Source organism: Bombina bombina, chromosome 9 (assembly GCF_027579735.1).
Source record: "Bombina bombina isolate aBomBom1 chromosome 9, aBomBom1.pri, whole genome shotgun sequence".
NCBI classification, from domain to species: Eukaryota; Metazoa; Chordata; class Amphibia; order Anura; family Bombinatoridae; genus Bombina; species Bombina bombina.
Window position 1 is genome coordinate 290,084,510 of NC_069507.1, and position 20,741 is coordinate 290,105,250.

The window sequence follows — 20,741 nt, forward strand, 5'->3', positions numbered from 1 at the left end:
CCCCCATTACAACCCACCACCCACATACCCCTATTCTAAACCACCCAATCCCCCCTTAAAAAAACCTAAGTCTAACCCCCAAGTGCTCCTTACCTGTCCTGAAGACCGGCGGAGAAGTCTTCTTCCAGGCGGTAACCTCTTCTTCTTCCAGGATCTAGCCGGCGCGGAGCGGAGGAGTTGAAGACCGATGACTGCGGAGCTGAAGACCGTCCATCTGGAACTGAAGACCGGCGATGCTGGAACTGAAGATCGGCGACGCTGGAACTGAAGACCACTGGAACTGAAGACCGGAGCCGGAGCGTGGAGGATCCTCTTCATACGATCGCCGCCGTACACTGAATAGGAATTCAAGGTACGCGATTAAAAATGGCGTCCCTTGAATTCCTATTGGCTGATTTGAGCCTTCAAATTCAAATCAGCCAATTGGATGCAAGCTACTTTAATTCTATTGGCTGATTTGAATAGCCAATAGAATAAGAGCTACTGTAATTCTATTGGCTGATTAGAATAGTTAGCTTTGATATCTGATGAAACGACCCTTGGAGGTTGAGAAACGCGTTATAATAAAGCCTTTTTAACTCTTTTAATTCTGGAAGTTGTATACATTCTTTTATGCAACAATACTGAGCAATATTTCAAAGTTGCAAAACGAAGATTTGCTCACAGCTAATACTGAAGATACATTTGGAGCCCACAGCTTTAAGGAAGAGCCCCAGGAAGGATCCTGTTTGGCAGTGTACTAGCCACTGATTTAAGTGCTAGCAGGCGAGATTGTACATTACCTCTCTAGATTTGTATCATTCTGCATGAAACAATATCACACTATGTGGCGCCCTCTTTATCTCCTCTTCTAACCATTAAATAGTTATTAACTATTTAATAGCTATTGTACCTAGTTAAAATAAATACCAAGTTACCTGTAAAATAACTATAAACCCTAAAATAGCTACAATGTAATTATTAATTATATTGTAGCTATCTTAGGGTTTATTTTACAGGTAAGTATTTAGTTTTAAATAGGAATAATTTAGTTAATATTATTAATATTATTTAGATTTATTTTAATAATAATTAAGTTAGGGGTGTTAGAGTTAGATAGGGTTAATATATTTAATATATACAATATATTAACTATATTAACCCTAATATAATTAGGTTTAATATAGTTAATATAGGTGGCTGCGGTGTAGGGGGGTCAGATTAGGGGTTAATATATTTAATATAGGTGGCGGCGGTGTAGGGGGGATTAGATTAGGGTTTAATATATTTAATATAGGTGGCGGCGGTATAGGGGGATTAGATTAGGGGTTAATAATTTTAATATAGGTGGCGGCGGTGTAGGGGGGATTAGATTAGGGGTTAATATATTTAATATAGGTGGCGGCGGTGTAGGGGGATTTAGATTACAGGCAAAAGAGCTGATTACTTTGTGACAATGCCTCGCAAAAAGCCCTTTTAAGGGCTGGTAAAAGAGCTGGTTACTTTGGGGCATTGCCACACAAAAGGCCCTTTTCAGGGCTATTTGTAGGGTTAGACTTAGGTTTAGTGGTAGGGATATTTTAGTATTTTAGGGGTTAATAAATTTAATATAGGTGGCGGCGGTATAGGGGGATTAGATTAGGGGTTAATAATTTTAATATAGGTGGCGGCGGTGTAGGGGGATTAGATTAGGGGTTAATACATTTATTATAGGTGGCGGCGGTGTAGGGGGATTTAGATTACAGGCAAAAGAGCTGATTACTTTGTGACAATGCCCCGCAAAAAGCCCCTTTAAGGGTTGACAGGTAGATAGACATTGCGCATGCGTTAGGTGTTAGGTTTTATTTTGCAGCTAGTTTAGGGAGTTACGGGGCTCCAATACACAGCGTAAGGCTTACTACGCCTGCAATTTGTGGCGAGGTGAAAATGGAGTAAGCTTTCTCCATTTTCGCCACGTAAATCCTTACGCTGTATATTGGATACCAAACTGCGCTGGTTTGGTATACCTGTCTATGGCCTAACAAAACTACGGCCGAAGGCAGAAATATACGAGCGTAACTTCTATGTTACGCCGTATATGTGATACCAAACCAGCACAAAATTTGGCGTTGCCGGCTTTTGCGGGCGACAATTTTTATCGGATCGCGGCCCGGGTCTGCAGAGAGTCTGCACTTGACGTGAGGCACTGAAAGGAACGCCTGAAGCTGGGACGGATTTCCTTTAATTATCAGAAAACCGGCAAGAAGTGTTTCAAACAGCAGCGTATTGCAGCGAACGCATCTTCCATTACTGATATGTGAGTATGGACTAATTATATTGCCCAATCTCTTGATATTGCTTCAAGGAATCTTCGCTTTCTTTTGGTCCACAGAGGAACGGCTGCATAGTATTCCTTATATTCTCATAGGCCTAGATTTAGAGTTTGGCGGTAGCCGTGAAAACCAGCGTTAGAGGCTCCTAACGCTGGTTTTAGGCTACCGCCGGTATTTGGAGTCAGTCAAAAAAGGGTCTAACGCTCACTTTTCAGCCGCGACTTTTCCATACCGCAGATCCCCTTACGTAAATTGCGTATCCTATCTTTTCAATGGGATCTTTCTAACTCCGGTATTTAGAGTCGTGGCTGAAGTGAGCGTTAGAATTCTAACGACAAAACTCCAGCCGCAGAAAAAAAAACAGGAGTTAAGAGCTTTTTGGGCTAACGCCGGTTCATAAAGCTCTTAACTACTGTGCTCTAAAGTACACTAACACCCATAAACTACCTATGTACCCCTAAACTGAGGTCCCCCCACATCGCCGCCACTCGATTAAATTTTTTTAACCCCTAATCTGTCGACCGCCACCTACGTTATACTTATGTACCCCTAATCTGCTGCCCCTAACACCGCCGACCCCTGTATTATATTTATTAACCCCCCTAATCTGCCCCCCACAACGTCGCCGCCAACTACCTACAATAATTAACCCATAATCTGCCGACCGCAAAGCGCTGCTACTTAAGTTATCCTTATGTACCCCTAATCTGCTGCCCCTAACACCGCCGACCCCTATATTATATTTATTAACCCCTAATCTGCCCCCCTCAACGTCGCCTCCACCTGCCTACACTTATTAACCCCTAATCTGCAGAGTGGACCACACCGCTACTATAATAAAGTTATTAACCCCTAATCCGCCTCACTAACCCTATAATAAATAGTATTAACCCCTAATCTGCCCTCCCTAACATCGCAGACACCTAACTTCAATTATTAACCCCTAATCTGCCGACCGGAGCTCACCGCTATTCTAATAAATGTATTAACCCCTAAAGCTAAGTCTAACCCTAACACTAACACCCCCCTAAGTTAAATATAATTTTAATCTAACGAAATTAATTAACTCTTATTAAATACATTATTCCTATTTAAAGCTAAATACTTACCTGTAAAATAAATCCTAATATAGCTACAATATAAATAATAATTATATTGTAGCTATTTTAGGATTAATATTTATTTTACAGGCAACTTTGTAATTATTTTAACCAGGTACAATAGCTATGAAATAGTTAAGAACTATTTAATAGTTACCTAGTTAAAATAATAACAAAATTACCTGTAAAATAAATCCTAACCTAAGTTACAATTAAACCTAACACTACACTATCATTAAATTAATTAAATAAAATATCTACAATTACCTACAATTAAACCTAACACTACACTATCAATACATTAATTAAATACAATATCTACAAATAACTACAATGAAATAAACTAACTAAAGTACAAAAAATAAAAAAGAACTAAGTTACAAAAAATAAAAAAATATTTACAAACATAAGAAAAATCTTACAACAATTTTAAACTAATTACACCTACTCTAAGCCTCCTAATAAAATAACAAAGCCCCCCAAAATAAAAAAAATGCCCTACCCTATTCTAAATTACTAAAGTTCAAAGCTCTTTTACCTTACCAGCCCTGAACAGGGCCCTTTGCGGGGCATGCCCCAAGAAGTTCAGCTCTTTTGCCTGTAAAAAAAAACATACAATACCCCCCCCCAACATTACAACCCACCACCCACATACCCCTAATCTAACCCAAACCCCCCTTAAATAAACCTAACACTAAGCCCCTGAAGATCTTCCTACCTTATCTTCACCATACCAGGTTCACCGATCGGTCCAGAAGAGCTCCTCCGATGTCCTGATCCAAGCCCAAGCGGGGGGCTGAAGATGTCCATGATCCGGTAGAAGTCTTCATCCAAGCGGGGCAGAAGAGGTCTTCCATCCGATTGAAGTCTTCATCCAAGCGGCATCTTCTATCGTCATCCATCCGGAGCGGAGCGGCAGCATCCTGAAGACCTCCGACGCGGAACATCCATCCTGGCCGACGACTGAACGACGAATGACGGTTCCTTTAAATGACGTCATCCAAGATGGCATCCCTCGAATTCCGATTGGCTGATAGGATTCTATCAGCCAATCGGAATTAAGGTAGGAATATTCTGATTGGCTGATGGAATCAGCCAATCAGAATCAAGTTCAATCCGATTGGCTGATCCAATCAGCCAATCAGATTGAGCTTGCATTCTATTGGCTGTTCCGATCAGCCAATAGAATGCGAGCTCAATCTGATTGGCTGATTGGATCAGCCAATCGGATTGAACTTGATTCTGATTGGCTGATTCCATCAGCCAATCAGAATATTCCTACCTTAATTCCGATTGGCTGATAGAATCCTATCAGCCAATCGGAATTCGAGGGACGCCATCTTGGATGACGTCATTTAAAGGAACCGTCATTCGTCGTTCAGTCGTCGGCCAGGATGGATGTTCCGCATCGGAGGTCTTCAGGATGCTGCCGCTCCGCTCCGGATGGATGACGATAGAAGATGCCGCTTGGATGAAGACTTCAATCGGATGGAAGACCTCTTCTGCCCCGCTTGGATGAAGACTTCTACCGGATCATGGACATCTTCAGCCCCCCGCTTGGGCTTGGATCAGGACATCGGAGGAGCTCTTCTGGACCGATCGGTGAACCTGGTATGGTGAAGATAAGGTAGGAAGATCTTCAGGGGCTTAGTGTTAGGTTTATTTAAGGGGGGTTTGGGTTAGATTAGGGGTATGTGGGTGGTGGGTTGTAATGTTGGGGAGGGTATTGTATGTTTTTTTTTACAGGCAAAAGAGCTGAACTTCTTGGGGCATGCCCCGCAAAGGGCCCTGTTCAGGGCTGGTAAGGTAAAAGAGCTTTGAACTTTAGTAATTTAGAATAGGGTAGGGCATTTTTTTATTTTGGGGGGCTTTGTTATTTTATTAGGGGGCTTAGAGTAGGTGTAATTAGTTTAAAATTGTTGTAAGATTTTTCTTATGTTTGTAAATATTTTTTTATTTTTTGTAACTTAGTTCTTTTTTATTTTTTGTACTTTAGTTAGTTTATTTCATTGTAGTTATTTGTAGATATTGTATTTAATTAATGTATTGATAGTGTAGTGTTAGGTTTAATTGTAGGTAATTGTAGATATTTTATTTAATTAATTTAATGATAGTGTAGTGTTAGGTTTAATTGTAACTTAGGTTAGGATTTATTTTACAGGTAATTTTGTTATTATTTTAACTAGGTAACTATTAAATAGTTCTTAACTATTTAATAGCTATTGTACCTGGTTAAAATAATTACAAAGTTGCCTGTAAAATAAATATTAATCCTAAAATAGCTACAATGTAACTATAATTTATATTGTAGCTATATTAGGGTTTATTTTACAGGTAAGTATTTAGCTTTAAATAGGAATAAGTTATTTAATAAGAGTTAATTTATTTCGTTATAATAAAATTATATTTAATTTAAGGGGGTGTTAGGGTTAGGGTTAGAATTAGCTTTAGGGGTTAATACATTTATTAGAATAGCGGTGAGCTCCGCTTGGCAGATTAGGGGTTAATAAGTGTAGGCAGGTGGGGGCGACGTTGTGGGCGGCAGATTAGGGGTTAATAAATATAATATAGGGGTCGGCGGTGTTAGGGGCAGCAGATTAGGGGTACATAGCTATAATGTAGGTTGCGGCGGTTTACGGAGCGGCAGATTAGGGGTTAATAATAATATGCAGGGGTCAGCGATAGCGGGGGCGGCAGATTAGGGGTTAATAAGTGTAAGGTTAGGGGTGTTTAGACTCGGGGTTCATGTTAGGGTGTTAGGTGCAGACATAGGAAGTGTTTCCCCATAGGAAACAATGGTGCCGCATTAGGAGCTGAACGCTGCTTTTTTGCAGGTGTTAGGTTTTTTTTCAGCTCAAACAGCCCCATTGTTTTCTATGGGGGAATCGTGCACGAGCACGTTTTTGAGGCTGGCCGCGTCCGTAAGCAACTCTGGTATCGAGAGTTGCAGTGGCGTTAAATTATGCTCTACGCTCCCTTTTTGGAGCCTAACGCAGCCATTCTGTGGACTCTCAATACCAGAGTTATTTTAAAGGTGCGGCCAGAAAAAAGCCAGCGTTAGCTACGCGGGTCGTTACCGACAAAACTCTAAATCTAGCCGATAGGATTTCTGCCATTCCGAGTTTGTTGGCAGCAATTTGTATCCTTGAGATTAATAATCTGTATCTTTTTGTGTCTCAGATTGTCTATTGCTGTTCTTGACGCCAAGTGTAGTTATGTGTGATTTTATGTATTAATTTCATGTACCATTTATAACTGTGATGAATTTTTAACTGTGAATGTTTAGTAAAATTATTGTATCCTATTTTCCCCACCACTCTTTAGCATTTATTTGCGCAAACTAGTATCTTTTTTAACCATTCCAGGTTATTCCCTAGACTTCAACTGCTTAAATTTCAATAAAAACTGGAAAAATGGGGGTGTTCTAAAACTTTTGACTGGTAGTGTATGTATGTATATATGTATGTATATATGTATGTATATATGTATATATATATATGTATGTATGTATGTATGTATGTATGTATGTATGTATGTATGTATGTATGTATGTATGTATGTATGTATATATATATATATATATATATATATATATATATATATATATATATATACACACACAAATCCATCTTTAGACATGTATATCTATGTTAAATCTGCCTGCCTTTTTTTTAAAAACACCAGAGACCTCATATCTTTGAGCCTTTATAACTTTTGTGTGCAATATTTTTTCTTAATAATTTTTATTAGATGGTGTTATTATGAGTGTAAATGTTCTTTGTAATGTATTTTATTATTTTGGCAAAACAATTAACCAGAGCTCTGAAGTTGCGATATATCTTATATACCTTTAAAAAACCCTTTAATGTATTTTTTAATATGCATCATTTTTTCCGACTCATTCAGCAGATGCATTTTTGTAATTCACTCCTGGTTTTTTTTTCGTGACCAAATATTTTTGACGCACGTTGATGCATGATGACACACGGCTTTCGGGCCTGTCTGCATCAATGTGACAGCATACATTTTGGAATCCTTTTTTTCTTGTTATGGCAACAGTTTGAAAAAGTGTCAGATGTCCTGGGTGCTGCTCATCTCTGCTTTACTGATTGTTGTATTTGTAAGTTTTTTTAAGAGTTTCTTTCAGAGGGGTTAAGTGTTTCCCTTCCTTCAAATGCTCTTCTAATTGGGATATTAGCATTTAGCTGTATGCTTGTTGTTTTTTTACTTCTGTATTAGTTCTCTGCAGTTATGGATCCATTTGACTTTGTCTCTAAATCTGCCTTAGAAGCTGAGTCACCTGAACACTTCCCTACCAGTGTTAAATGTTTGTATTGTAAACAGGCTGAAGTTTTTCCTTTGGCTAACTTATGCAATAAATGTATTAATATTTTAATGCATTCTGACCAGTCTAGTGCTACTATTACTTCTAAATGTTTTACTGCTCCTTCTGTTTGTTACTTATAGGAGAACCCTACTGCCTTTGGCCCTGTGGTCAAGGAATCAAGGAATGTTGCCGGCCATGCCTCCTTCAAGTAAGCGTAAAAGGTCAGTTCAGAATTTACCTTCTATTAGCTCTCAGACTGCTAAGGTTAATGTTTCTAGACATGAAGCTGCTGTGTCCTCAGAAGGGGAAGTTTTTTCAGTTGATCAGGGGGACTTCCTCTGATCATGAATTGAAAACATCCTCTTATTTATTTAAAATTGAGCATATTCGTTCACTTTTAAAAGAAATGTTGCTTACTTTAGAGGTTAAAGATCATAAAGTTGATGGGGATAAGCCTGTTCATTGTTTGTTTTTGTTTTTATATATCATTTTTTATTGAGACATATATTGCATAAGTACAACTCAAAAAAAGAACAACCAGAACAGTTAAAAAAAAGACAAAGAAAAAGAAAATGAACATTCAAACAAATATCAACTTGCTTCATATTCAGCTTAATATTAACATGTAGAAAATAAGCCTCATGTTTTCCATTATAACCTTGAATTCTTATACAGATTCTTCCTCTCGGCTAATCACTGACTGAGCAATATAACCATAACGGCTAAGAAACAGGGAGAGAGGGGGGAAGGGGAGAGGAGGAAAAAAAAAAAAAAAAAGGAGGAGGAGGGAAGAAAGGGGTGGGGGGGGGGAGAGAATGAGTGTTTCCAACGATCTAATAATACTATTTCGGAATGTCTAAAAGGATAGATTAGTTGATCTATTTCATCTGAAGGAAAGATCTTAATAAATGTGGACCATTTTTTAAAGAAAAGAGTTACTTCCCTTTCGGAGGTTAAGGTCGTGTCCATCTGTTCAATGATGCATTGTTTTTTCATATAATTTTTAATTTCTAGAATACTGGGGACCGAGGGGTCTCGCCATTTCTTAAAAATTAGATTTCTTGCTGCCAGAATTGTCATATTTCTAGCTTTTTTGTGCTCCGGAGATAAAGGGAATTCTATAAGAAAAACAACCTCTGCCAGAGAGAGAGAAAAAGCGGGAATCTTTAATACCTTAATGAGCGAAAATTCTATTTTCCGCCAGAGTTGTTTTATCCGGGGGCACGACCATATCATATGGATTATATCCGCTGCCGGGTATGCACATTTAGGGCATATATTAAATTTAAGATTATGCCATTTAAAACCCTTTAATGGGGTATAATAAGACCTATAGAGTAATTTAATATGTGACTCACTCCAACTTGCACATAGAGTAGTCTGCGCTATTATGGCTATGGACTTTTCCACCTGATCCACCTCAATATCTAATTCTGGAGACAGAAGATTCCACTTTTGTGTTATGTGATGTAGATTAGAATCTCCATATTGACTAACCACCAAGTCATACCAGATTGAAATGGAGGATAAATCATTTTTAGCAAGAATAGGCCAGTTATCTAGCTTCCCCCAGGACCAGAGCCAACCAAATTTCTCAGTGAGTGAGAAAAGATAATGTGTGGCCTGGAGGTAAGCAAAAAAGTCCTTATTACTTAGGTAAAATTCCTGCTTCAGCCTATCAAAGGTTTTTACTGATAGAGTGTCTTGATCTATAAATTGAGTCAAAAAAGTCAAGCCCTTCTCATGCCAAATCTGAAATATTTGAGATTGGGTATGTTACAGAAGCATTAGTTATTTTGTTATGAAGAGCTTATTTCCCAGCAGCAATGCCTGAACCAGCAAGCCAGCGCCTAAGAAGGGCTCCAAGAAAACTGTAACAAGTTTCATTTCATAAAGAGTTAACTCTTTTTTTTCAGCTTTTAGAAACTATTGTCTAATCACCTCTGGAGCCAGACTGCTAATTGATAAGATGAACTTGTAAACTTGTTATCTTAAGTACTGTAATCCTATTGTGGCCTGTCAAAGGACAGTGCTCTCTATCTAAATGTGTGATGGGGGATTTTGTGCTTCCCCCCCTCTCCCCCTGGGAGTGCCCTGTGTGCATGTAACCTTAATAAAAAGCAGGCTGGGCATCCCAGTCCTGAGTTCTTGTTTGACCCTCAATCGCAGCGTTGACTCGTTTTGTGGGCAGAAGGGTATCCTAGCTGTACTGCAGCTAAGGGAGATTATTCTATATTTGCGAGACTCATATAGAATACTATGGAAAGCAGCTTCTCCCCTCTTTAGCAATAGGGATCCAGGCTACTAAGCGGTCCATCTCTCAGCGAGACTAAGGGTAACCGTAACATTTGGCGGCAGCGGCGGGATTTTCCTGGATTTCCTAGGAGAGGTACAGAACGGATGGAGAGCGCTTACGAAAAATTGAAGCGTACAACCCTAAAGGATTTACTTGAAAGCAGAGGGGGGTACGCCAGCAACCGGCCGAGGAGAGAGCTGATCGCAGAATTGACCGAACTGGATCAGAGCTTCACAATGGCGGAAACACCGACCACGATTAGTGACGAAAAAACCAGGATTGTTCGGGAAAGGCTCTCATTATACGGGCCGAACCCCTCCATGGAATTGGTACAGCAGTTGATGGCGGAGGCGGACGAGGATATACGAGAGACTCGAGCCCACGAACTCAACCTAGCGAACGCACACCGCAATGCTGAAGCCCCGCAGGTAATCATCCCTGTCGAAAATGCTGGGAGGCCCAAGATACCCTATGCGGCATTTCGACCCTTCCTAGAGAGCGAGACAGGGATTGATGAATATTTGGCGGACTTCGAAAGGCAATGTGCCCTGCACCAGATTCCCAACAGAGAGTGGCCCACGATATTGTCTGGGAAACTATCCGGGCGAGCCCTGGAAGCCTTTCGTACTCTGGGTGCTGAGGAAGTGACACAGTATGAGCTAGTTAAGGAGACACTGTTGCGACGGTACGCTGTAACTCCGGACACGTATCGCCGACAGTTTCGGGGCACGGAAAAGAAGCCTAACGATACCCATATGGAATGGGCGCACCGAATGCGGAGAGCGGCAAATCACTGGCTGAGCGGAAGTAAAGCGGTGACTGGGGAGGAAATTTTACAATTGTTTCTCTTAGAACATTTTTATAATGGCATGGAACAGCAAGGGAAGGAATGGCTGCGAGACAGGCGGCCTTCTACCTTAGAAGAAGCAGCCAAATTGGCCGATGAACATTATGACTCCCGTCTTCACGAACCCATGAACTACCGAGCTCCAGCACGGGTCGAACCCAGAGAGGTTTACCGTGCACCCCCTCGTGCTGAATTCCGAGCCCCGGTGCCCACAGGGCCCGTCCGACACTCAGGACCACCCAATAACAGCTCTGAGCGTCCCAGACCGACTTGCCACCGATGCAAGCAACCAGGGCATTTCATGGCTAGCTGCCCCCTTAATACGCACCAGACACCCAGGAATTACAATTACCGCTCTGGGTCCTATCGTCCGGCCCGGGCCCTCTGTGTTAACCAAGAGGCCCCTATGGAGGGATATGTGGGGCCGCTTCACGAGGCAGACCCTGTATATGCTGCCTCAGATAACCGCCAGCACCATCGGCAGAGGGTATGGCTCGAGGGGCGATCTACCGAGGGATTGCGAGACACAGGGGCTACTATCACGCTGGTACAGAGTCATTTGGTGCCAGAGCACAAGCGATCCGGACAGACTGTGGCCGTTAGAGTGGCGGGGGGGGATGTGTACAAAATTCCAACAGCTAAAGTGCATCTTGATTGGGGAGCGGGAAAGGGGGCTGTGAACGTGGGCCTAATGGATAATTTACCTGCCGAAGTACTACTGGGCAACGATTTGGGCCCCATGACTTCTGCCTATGCTCCAGTATGCAACAACGAGGCGGACCCAGTGACTACACGGGCCCAAGCCCGGACGGAGCGAGAGCTCTCACCAGTGCGGGAGACACAGGTAAGACCTACCCCGACCTTGCCTGACAGGTTAGGCCCCATACCCTGGGACACCCCAGATGCCTTCGAGGCAGAGTCTAAGACTGACCCGACCTTACAAAAGTACCGGGAACGAGCAGAGACCGGAGGGGGCGGGGCAGATAACGAAACATTCTTATGGGAAAAAGGGAAACTATACCGCTGGACAGAGAAAAGGGGACAGCGTAGGCGACAGCTGGTAGTGCCCCACAAATACCGTCAAGAAATCCTCAAAATAGGCCACGACATCCCCTTAGCAGGCCACCTAGCCGTTACCCGTACCCTACACCGCATTACTCACACGTTCTTTTGGCCAGGGGTGCACGCTGACGTTAGAACTTACTGTAACACCTGCGATGTGTGTCAACGAGTAGGAAGGCGAGGCGATCACCCTAAAGCCCAGCTAGTAAATATGCCCATTGTAGAGGAACCCTTCAGCCGGGTTGCTATTGACCTAGTGGGACCACTGGCTACCCCTAGTCCCTCCGGTAAGCGATACATTCTTACCGTAGTGGACTACGCTACCAGGTACCCAGAGGCTGTCGCCCTATCCAACATACAAGCGGATACGGTAGCGAATGCACTAGTACAGGTGTTCTCCCGGGTAGGATTTCCAAAAGAAATCCTATCCGACCGAGGCACCCAATTTACGGCTGAATTGACCCAACAACTCTGGCAGGTTTGCAAAATTAAGTCCCTCCTAAGCTCCCCATACCACCCCCAGACGAACGGGCTGTGTGAGAGGTTCAATGGGACCCTCAAGCAAATGCTCAAGACGTTCACTCAGGAATACCGAGACTGGGAACGCTTCCTGCCGCACCTCCTATTTGCTTATCGGGAGGTGCCCCAGGAAACGACAGGGTTCTCTCCCTTCGAGTTGCTCTACGGAAGAAAGGTACGGGGACCCCTAAACCTGATCCGGGAGCACTGGGAGGGAGAGATGGAGGCTGACGGTGTCCCAATTGTGCCATACGTGCTGGAACTCAGGGACCGAATGGAGCAATTAGCCAAATCCGTGCGGGCTAATCTCCAGTTGGCCCAGAGAAGACAGAAAGTATGGTACGATCGGGGGGCCCGAAAGAGAATCTTCACCATAGGACAAAAGGTGTTAGTACTTAAGCCGGTGAAGACAGACAAATTGCAGGCGTCCTGGCAGGGTCCCTACCAGATCGTAGAGAAAAGGGGAGACACCACTTATGTGATAGCTAGCTGCCACGACAACAATCTTAGAAAGACATTCCATGTAAACATGCTCAAGGAATATTTTGAGCGACCAGAGAACGTGACGGCCGTATGTTGTTCCCCTCAGGAAGACCCCGACAGTTTACCCATTCCAGACCTATTAGAAAAGAGCCTCCCCACAGGTATAGTGGCGCAGGTTCAGATAGGGGACCGACTTAGCCCCACTGAAAGGGAGCAGCTCAACCAACTCCTCCAGTCCAAACACCTCACCTTCTCCCCGAAGCCAGGGTACACTACTTTAACCACCCACCAGGTAGATACTCCGGGACAAGCTCCCTTGCGCCAGGCTCCGTACCGAATCCCCGAAGCAGTTAGGACAGGAATGAAGAAGGAGATCGATGAGATGCTCCAGCTCAGGGTAATTGAGCCCTCCGATAGTCCCTGGGCCTCCCCAGTTGTCTTGGTGCCCAAGAAAGATGGGACCACCCGGTTCTGCGTAGACTATCGGAGGCTCAATGAAAATACCGTGACGGACGCTTACCCTATGCCCAGGGTAGACGAGCTACTCGATCGTATAGCCAGGGGAAATTACCTGACCACTATTGACCTCTGCAAAGGTTACTGGCAGATTCCCCTGGCCCCGGAGGCTATCCCCAAGTCGGCATTCGTCACCCCATTCGGCTTATATCAGTTTAGGGTAATGCCGTTTGGGATGAAGAATGCCCCAGCTACATTCCAGCGCTTGGTGGATAGGCTCCTGGATGGCTTCCAGAGTTTTGCTTGCGCCTACCTGGACGACATAGCGATCCACAGTGAGTCCTGGGAGGACCACTTAGCTCATGTGGGAATGGTTCTGGATCAGATCCGGGCTGCTGGCCTGACTCTGAAGCCAGAAAAATGCCACTTTGGGATGGCCGAGGTACAGTACCTGGGTCACCGGGTGGGGTGTGGAAAGCAGCGACCAGAGCCGGCCAAAATAGAAGCTGTCGCCAATTGGCCCACCCCCATCACTAAGACTCAGGTCCTAGCCTTCCTGGGCACGGCAGGGTACTATAGACGGTTCGTACCAGACTACAGCACACTTGCCAAACCCCTGACTGACTTGACCAAGAAGAACTTACCTCGACAGGTCCTGTGGTCTCCCCACTGTGAAACGGCTTTCCAGGCTCTCAAAAATGCTCTAATTAACGCTCCTGTCTTGGCGGCCCCAGCCCTTAACAAACGTTTTATCGTCCATACAGATGCTTCCATGTTCGGGTTGGGAGCCGTCCTCAGCCAAGTAGGCGAAGATGGAGGGGAGCATCCAGTTGCCTACATCAGCCGGAAGCTCCTGCCCCGCGAAGTCAGCTATGCAGCGGTCGAAAAGGAGTGTTTGGCTTTGGTGTGGGCATTAAAGAAATTGACTCCCTATTTATATGGTCAGGAGTTCACTCTGGTCACCGACCATAACCCGTTGGTGTGGCTGAACCGGGTCTCTGGAGATAACGGCAGGCTATTACGTTGGAGCTTATCGTTGCAAACCTTCAATTTCACCATTACTTACAGACCTGGGAAACAGAATGGCAACGCCGACGGGTTGTCCAGACAAACCGACCTCAGCCCCGCATAACCAGCAGTCTGGACAGCCTTAGTCTGCCCCGAAAAGGGGTCAGACCGTGTCTGCCAGAGTGTTCCACAGAAAGGGAGCAATGTTACAGAAGCATTAGTTATTTTGTTATGAAGAGCTTATTTCCCAGCAGCAATGCCTGAACCAGCAAGCCAGCGCCTAAGAAGGGCTCCAAGAAAACTGTAACAAGTTTCATTTCATAAAGAGTTAACTCTTTTTTTTCAGCTTTTAGAAACTATTGTCTAATCACCTCTGGAGCCAGACTGCTAATTGATAAGATGAACTTGTAAACTTGTTATCTTAAGTACTGTAATCCTATTGTGGCCTGTCAAAGGACAGTGCTCTCTATCTAAATGTGTGATGGGGGATTTTGTGCTTCCCCCCCTCTCCCCCTGGGAGTGCCCTGTGTGCATGTAACCTTAATAAAAAGCAGGCTGGGCATCCCAGTCCTGAGTTCTTGTTTGACCCTCAATCGCAGCGTTGACTCGTTTTGTGGGCAGAAGGGTATCCTAGCTGTACTGCAGCTAAGGGAGATTATTCTATATTTGCGAGACTCATATAGAATACTATGGAAAGCAGCTTCTCCCCTCTTTAGCAATAGGGATCCAGGCTACTAAGCGGTCCATCTCTCAGCGAGACTAAGGGTAACCGTAACAGGGTACCTCCTTGAAATTCTGGATTGCCACGTAATCCTTGGAATTTTGGAATAGAGAAGTCGATACCTAGTTTCTGCCTGAGCTTTTTCCAAGCCTGTATTATCGAATATACAGAGCTGAGACGCTTCCCTTCTTTTGGAATTGAGTGAACCGGACAATTAATTAAAGCTGTAGGATTATAAGGATATAAAATATTCATTTCAAGCTTATTATTAGTGAAATAGACTTTATTCAAGATCCAGTCTATTACAATGCGTGAAAGAAAGACTAAGCTATATTTATTGAGATCGGGGAGAGCCATTCCCCCAAATCTTCTAGGAAGGTAAAATTTATTTAAAGAGATTCGGGGTCTCTTGCATTTCCAAATGAAATACTGGAGAGCCCTGTTCAGGCTTTTCCAGTCTTTGACTTTCAGAATGACCGGAACATTTTGTAAGGGATAAAGAATTTTTGGAAGGAGGACCATTTTAAATAAAGCAATACGTCCTGACAAAGAAAGTGGGAGATTTTGACAACTTCTCATATACTCTTTTATTCTAGATAAAATGGGGGAAATATTAAGACTATACCACTCTTGTGGGTTAACTGATATGTTAATTCCTAAGTACTTAAAGTGGGACAGAACTTCCTTAAAAGGCATCACAGAGAGAGAAGCCTAATTTTTTCTGACCCACATTAATTCTGACTTAGATATATTAATCTTGTAACCTGTGAAAGTTCCAAAGGAGTTAGTAATCGAAAGTAGTCTTGGAATATTAGTTCTTGAATCGGAGATGTAGATTAATACATCATCCGCGTATAGGGCAATTTTTTTGTTCTAAAGAGCCAATTTTTATCCCCTGTAATAACTGTCTGACCTTAAGAGCTAAAGGCTCCATCGCTAGATCAAATAAGAGAGGTGATAATGGGCAGCCTTGTCTTGTGCCTCTCTGAAGATTAATTAAGTTAGATTCTAAATTATTGACAATCAGTTTTGTTGAGGAGTTGTTGCAGAGATTATTAATGAAGGAGATAAAATTATCTTTAAAGCCAAAATGAGACAGGGAAGTTAGGATATGCTGATGATGCACCGAATCAAACGCTTTTTCTGCGTCAAGCGCAACAATTGCTATATCTGTCTGATCTTGTGAAGAAGCTTCTTGAGAGTTATAGAAGTAATCAAGAACCAAAAATAGTTCTCTGACTTTAGCTGCTAGATGGCGCTTGGACAAAAATCCCGCCTGGTCTTTATTAATAAGAATCCCTATCTCTCGTTGAAGTCTTTTAGCTAGAATTGACGATAATAATTTATAATCGGAGTTAAGTAGTGCGATAGGCTGATAGGACTCCTTTTTCAAAGGATCTTTCCCAGGCTTCAAAATTAATGATGTAGTAGATGCAGCAAAACTCAAAGGAATAGGCTTACTTTCTATATAAAAATGATTGAAAAGATTTTTTTAAGTGAGGGGTAATGACCGGAGCTAAGATCTTATAAAACTCATTAGGGAGAGAATCTGGGCCAGTGGCTTTGTCCAAGCGCAACTCTTTAATAGCATGAAGAATCTCTTGATCAGAGATGGGAGCATTAATTTTAGTTACTGCCTCATCGTTCAGAAGCGGATGATTAAGACCTTTCCAAAAAAGTTCTGATGCTTCTGCATCTGATTCCTTAAAAGAATATAGATCCCTGTAATAAACAAAGAAAGTATCAAGAATTTCTTTTGAGTTTTTAAATAAAGTGTCTTGTTCCAAAAGCGAATCAATGGTAGAACTCCCCTGTACATTCTTAACTAATCTGGCCAAAAGTTTACCTGCCTTATCACCATGCCTATAGAATTTGGCTCTAAATTTAAAGTCAGCTTGGACTGAGGTATGCATTAAAGAGGTATCTCTCTCCCTCTTAGCAGAGGTATATTTTCTCCAATTTGCAGATGTAGGTTGGGCTAAATATTTGTTGTAAGTATTGGTAAGTGATCTCAATACTTCACTTTCTCTGAGGCCGGCTTTCCGTTTAAAGTCAACCATATATGCAATAATGTCCCCTCTTACTACTGCCTTACCTGCTTCCCAGAGTAGACTTGGGTCGTTAACTGTCCCAAGGTTTAAGGAAAAAAATTCGGTCATTCTGGCGGTTAACCAATTTTTAAATTTTAAGTTTTTAAATAGAAATTTGGGGAAAAAAATACGGCGTGAGGTCTGTAATTGAATATTCAGTGGGATGTCTAATATGATTCGAGCATGATCTGAAATAGTGACTTGTGTAATTTTAGCTGTAGCACCTATTTTTAGTAGATTCTCGCTAACTAGGAATAAGTCAATTCTAGACAAAGAATTAACATTTCTGGCCTTACATGGGAATTCTATTTGAATTGGGTTCTGAATCCTCCAAATGGCTTTAAGAGCCAGGTTTCTAAACAAAGTTTGGAACATTTTACCTTCCAATTTATCTCTCTTAGACATATAAGTGGCATATGCTTGCCTAAGCCTATCGAGAGGAATCTGCGGGGCCATATTAAAATCCCCTGCTACAATTATGTTACCTTCACCTAATTGTAAGATTTTAGATTGTAAGAATTCCCAGAAACTTATCTCAAATTTATTGGGAGCATAAAGATTACAAAGTGTAAATATGGAATTAGCCAATTTAATTTTCAGAATCAAAATTCTGCTTTCTGGGTCAGAAAATTCTAATAATACTTCATATGAGATGTTCTTCCCTAATAAAATAGCCACCCCTCTTTTCCTACCTATGCTTGGTGTGAAGAATACCTCCTTTACCCAGGAGGATCTAAACTTTAAGGATACTTCTGCGTTCAGACTGTTCATTGTTTAGATACTGTTTTTAAGCCTATGGTTAAATCTCCAGATGTATTTCCTATGCCTGATAAGGGTCTCTTAGAATATTTCCAGAGATTGGGCTAAAAAAGGTAATTCTTCTAATCCTTCTGCAAGGTTTAATAAATTGTATCCTTTAAAAGCTTCTAGTATTGAGCTTTGGGAAACTATTCCCAAAGTGGATGGGGCCATTTCTACTCTGGCTAATAGTACTACTATTCCTTTGAAAGGTGATGTAAGTGTAGACCTAATAATTATATCTGACATAGTCTAATAATATATATGTAATGAAGGAAAGCTTTTGTTGCATATGTCTTTTGTTTACATGCTCATTAAGAGTTCAGATGTGCATAACATGTCCGGTTTGGGCAGTATGTGATTTGATTGGTTAACACCTATTTTAAAAGGTTCAGAATATTGTAAGGTGCTATATCAATATGGGTGGTCTAGGAGTTAAGTCAAAAACAGTACTGGCCAAACCCACTAAAACACACTCCTCACAAAGTGTGAAATTACAAACAATTACAAAAAACAAAGGGTGTGGGTGGCGCCAGGAAGGCAGACTGTTAATAAATGAAAGTTCACTTGTATTAATAAAAATAATATTTTATTTTTTATTTAAAATGCACAATTATTGGATTTCTAAGTAAGAGGATTCAATATACCAATCTCCTTCAAAATCAATTTAAAAATATATCAACCTAAAGACTTCAGCCTAAAAACAAACTGTATGACACCGGTGTCTGTTAAAAAAAAAGTCTAAATAACCTGAAAGATATACTAGTACAAAGCAGCAATATAAGTGTACAATTGTCAACAACGTTGGCTACTCATATCTATACTATTCCTGACAATATTAGTTCTTATACATCTACAACTTGATACAGTGTAAAGGAGGTTGATTGCACACCCCTAATTAACCTTTTATTAATTGGGTAAGATGTTTCAAAAAACAAAACAGTATTTTACTTGCTTCTATCTCAATTAAACTTGTTCAGCTCTCTATTTTACAGCTGTTAAATAATGGTATATAGAACAGTTCACACAAAGGTGCAAATTTGAGATGTTTCAAAAGAGATATTTATAGATATTCAACCCTTAGGGTCCGTGATCCTTTACATAATACACAGAGTATTCCAGGTATGGCCACTTGTTTTATTGGCGTTACAAATTTTTACCTTCACTCCGTTTTGACAAAGTTGTTTACTCACAGAAGGCGGTCTTTCCTTTTACCTCTCAGTGATCTCGGACAGCTCGTAGCTCCTTGTGTGAGCGACTGTCAGTCAGTTTCCCTTCATCAATCAGCTGGTTTGTAGATGTAGAGTTAATTTGTGCGCACACTTGGTTCAATAGAAAAAATGCTCCTACCGTTCACAGCTCTGAACCCTGATAGTCATTCAGATTTCTTTCAATGGCAGGTTCATTCCGGTGTACGGTTCTGGGAGCAGACGTAATAGTAGTCTTGGGCAGTTCCAGATCACTATCCGGTTCTTTCCTTCCAGTTAGAGCTTTTGGACAGTGTATCCACGCGTATCGGCTGCAAAGCCTTTGTCAAAGGTGCTATATGCCTGATGAAATGGCTGTCTAACAAGTCGAGTAATGCGTTGCATGTAGGGGGCCAGCTGTGATCCCCCTTTCACTTATTGCTTTATGTTTTTAAATGTGATTGTAATAAAACATTTTTAACTTAAGCAACGTGGAAGCCCCTTCTTTCCAGCCGCCTATTGGAAACATTGTATCTGGGTGAGCTGTGTATCATGAATCTAATCCAGCTTTAATTTGGAGCCAGGAGAGGGTGAGCTGATACACCCTGAGATATCAGCTTGCTACTACTAACACATAAGTGTGCTATTGCTAAATGTGAGTACCCATTTGGCTTTCATATTGTTTATCTGCGATTGATCTGTGGATCTACACATGAGGCGCCCATCTGTTTTGTGCTTGCTTTATAGTTACATCCTGGCTTGTCTGTGAGGAGGAGAGCGGCCATCATCCCCTTTTTTTCCTTGTAGAGGTTACATATGAGTGTATATAATACACAACACTGAATCTAAACGGGACTTCCACAATTTTGCCTTATATGTGTACTGCTATTTGTGTGTTGCTACATTTATAATTATTGTATATACCATTTTGTGCGCCCCCTTCCACTGTTCTATATTCCTTTGAAAGATAGTTCTTCCTTTAAAGACCCTTTAGATAGTAAGTTAGAATACTTCCATAGGAGGGCATTTCAGCAAACGGGTTATCTCTTTACACCAGAAGTTTCTATTGCTGATGAGGCTGCTGCTTTTTCTTTTTGCAGTTTTCTGATTATTCTGCTAGTGAAGATTTTTTAAACCTTTTGGAGCTGCTCAAATGTGCTAATGTTTTAATTTGTAATGCTGTTTTTGGTATAATTAAGATTAATGCTAAAAGTATGTCTTTAGCAGTATTTTCTAGAAGGGCTTTATAGTTAAAAAATTGATCTGCTGATATGGTTTCTAAATCCAGGCTTTTTTCTCTTTCTTTTAAGGGAAAGATGTTATTTGGTTCTGGTTTGGATTCTATTATCTCTACTGTAACTGGAGGTGAATAAGCTTTTCTTCCTCAGGAGAGGAAGGTAAGGGTAAATCTAAAGCTACTAATAGTTTTTGGCCTTTTTGTCCAAACAGGAAACAGAAATAAGATTCTTCCTCTCAGAAACAAGGTTCCTCTTGTACCATCTGGAAGCCAAGTTGTAATTGGAACAAGTATATGAAGTCCAAGAAATCTAATCCCT

The 20,741-nt window shown here is 41.7% G+C and overlaps 1 protein-coding gene across 1 annotated transcript in view; it reads right to left on the reverse strand.

Annotated features, from left to right (window-relative positions):
* LOC128640611 (amiloride-sensitive sodium channel subunit alpha-like) overlaps nt 1-20,741 on the reverse strand; it is a 449,879-nt gene that overhangs the window by 16,666 nt on the left and 412,472 nt on the right. The window contains exons 10-11 of the mRNA XM_053693080.1: nt 16,622-16,813; nt 16,024-16,518 (exon numbers count right to left, since the gene is read on the reverse strand). Of these exons, the coding sequence (XP_053549055.1) occupies nt 16,024-16,518; nt 16,622-16,813 (687 nt within the window). The remainder of the gene's footprint in view (nt 1-16,023; nt 16,519-16,621; nt 16,814-20,741) is intronic.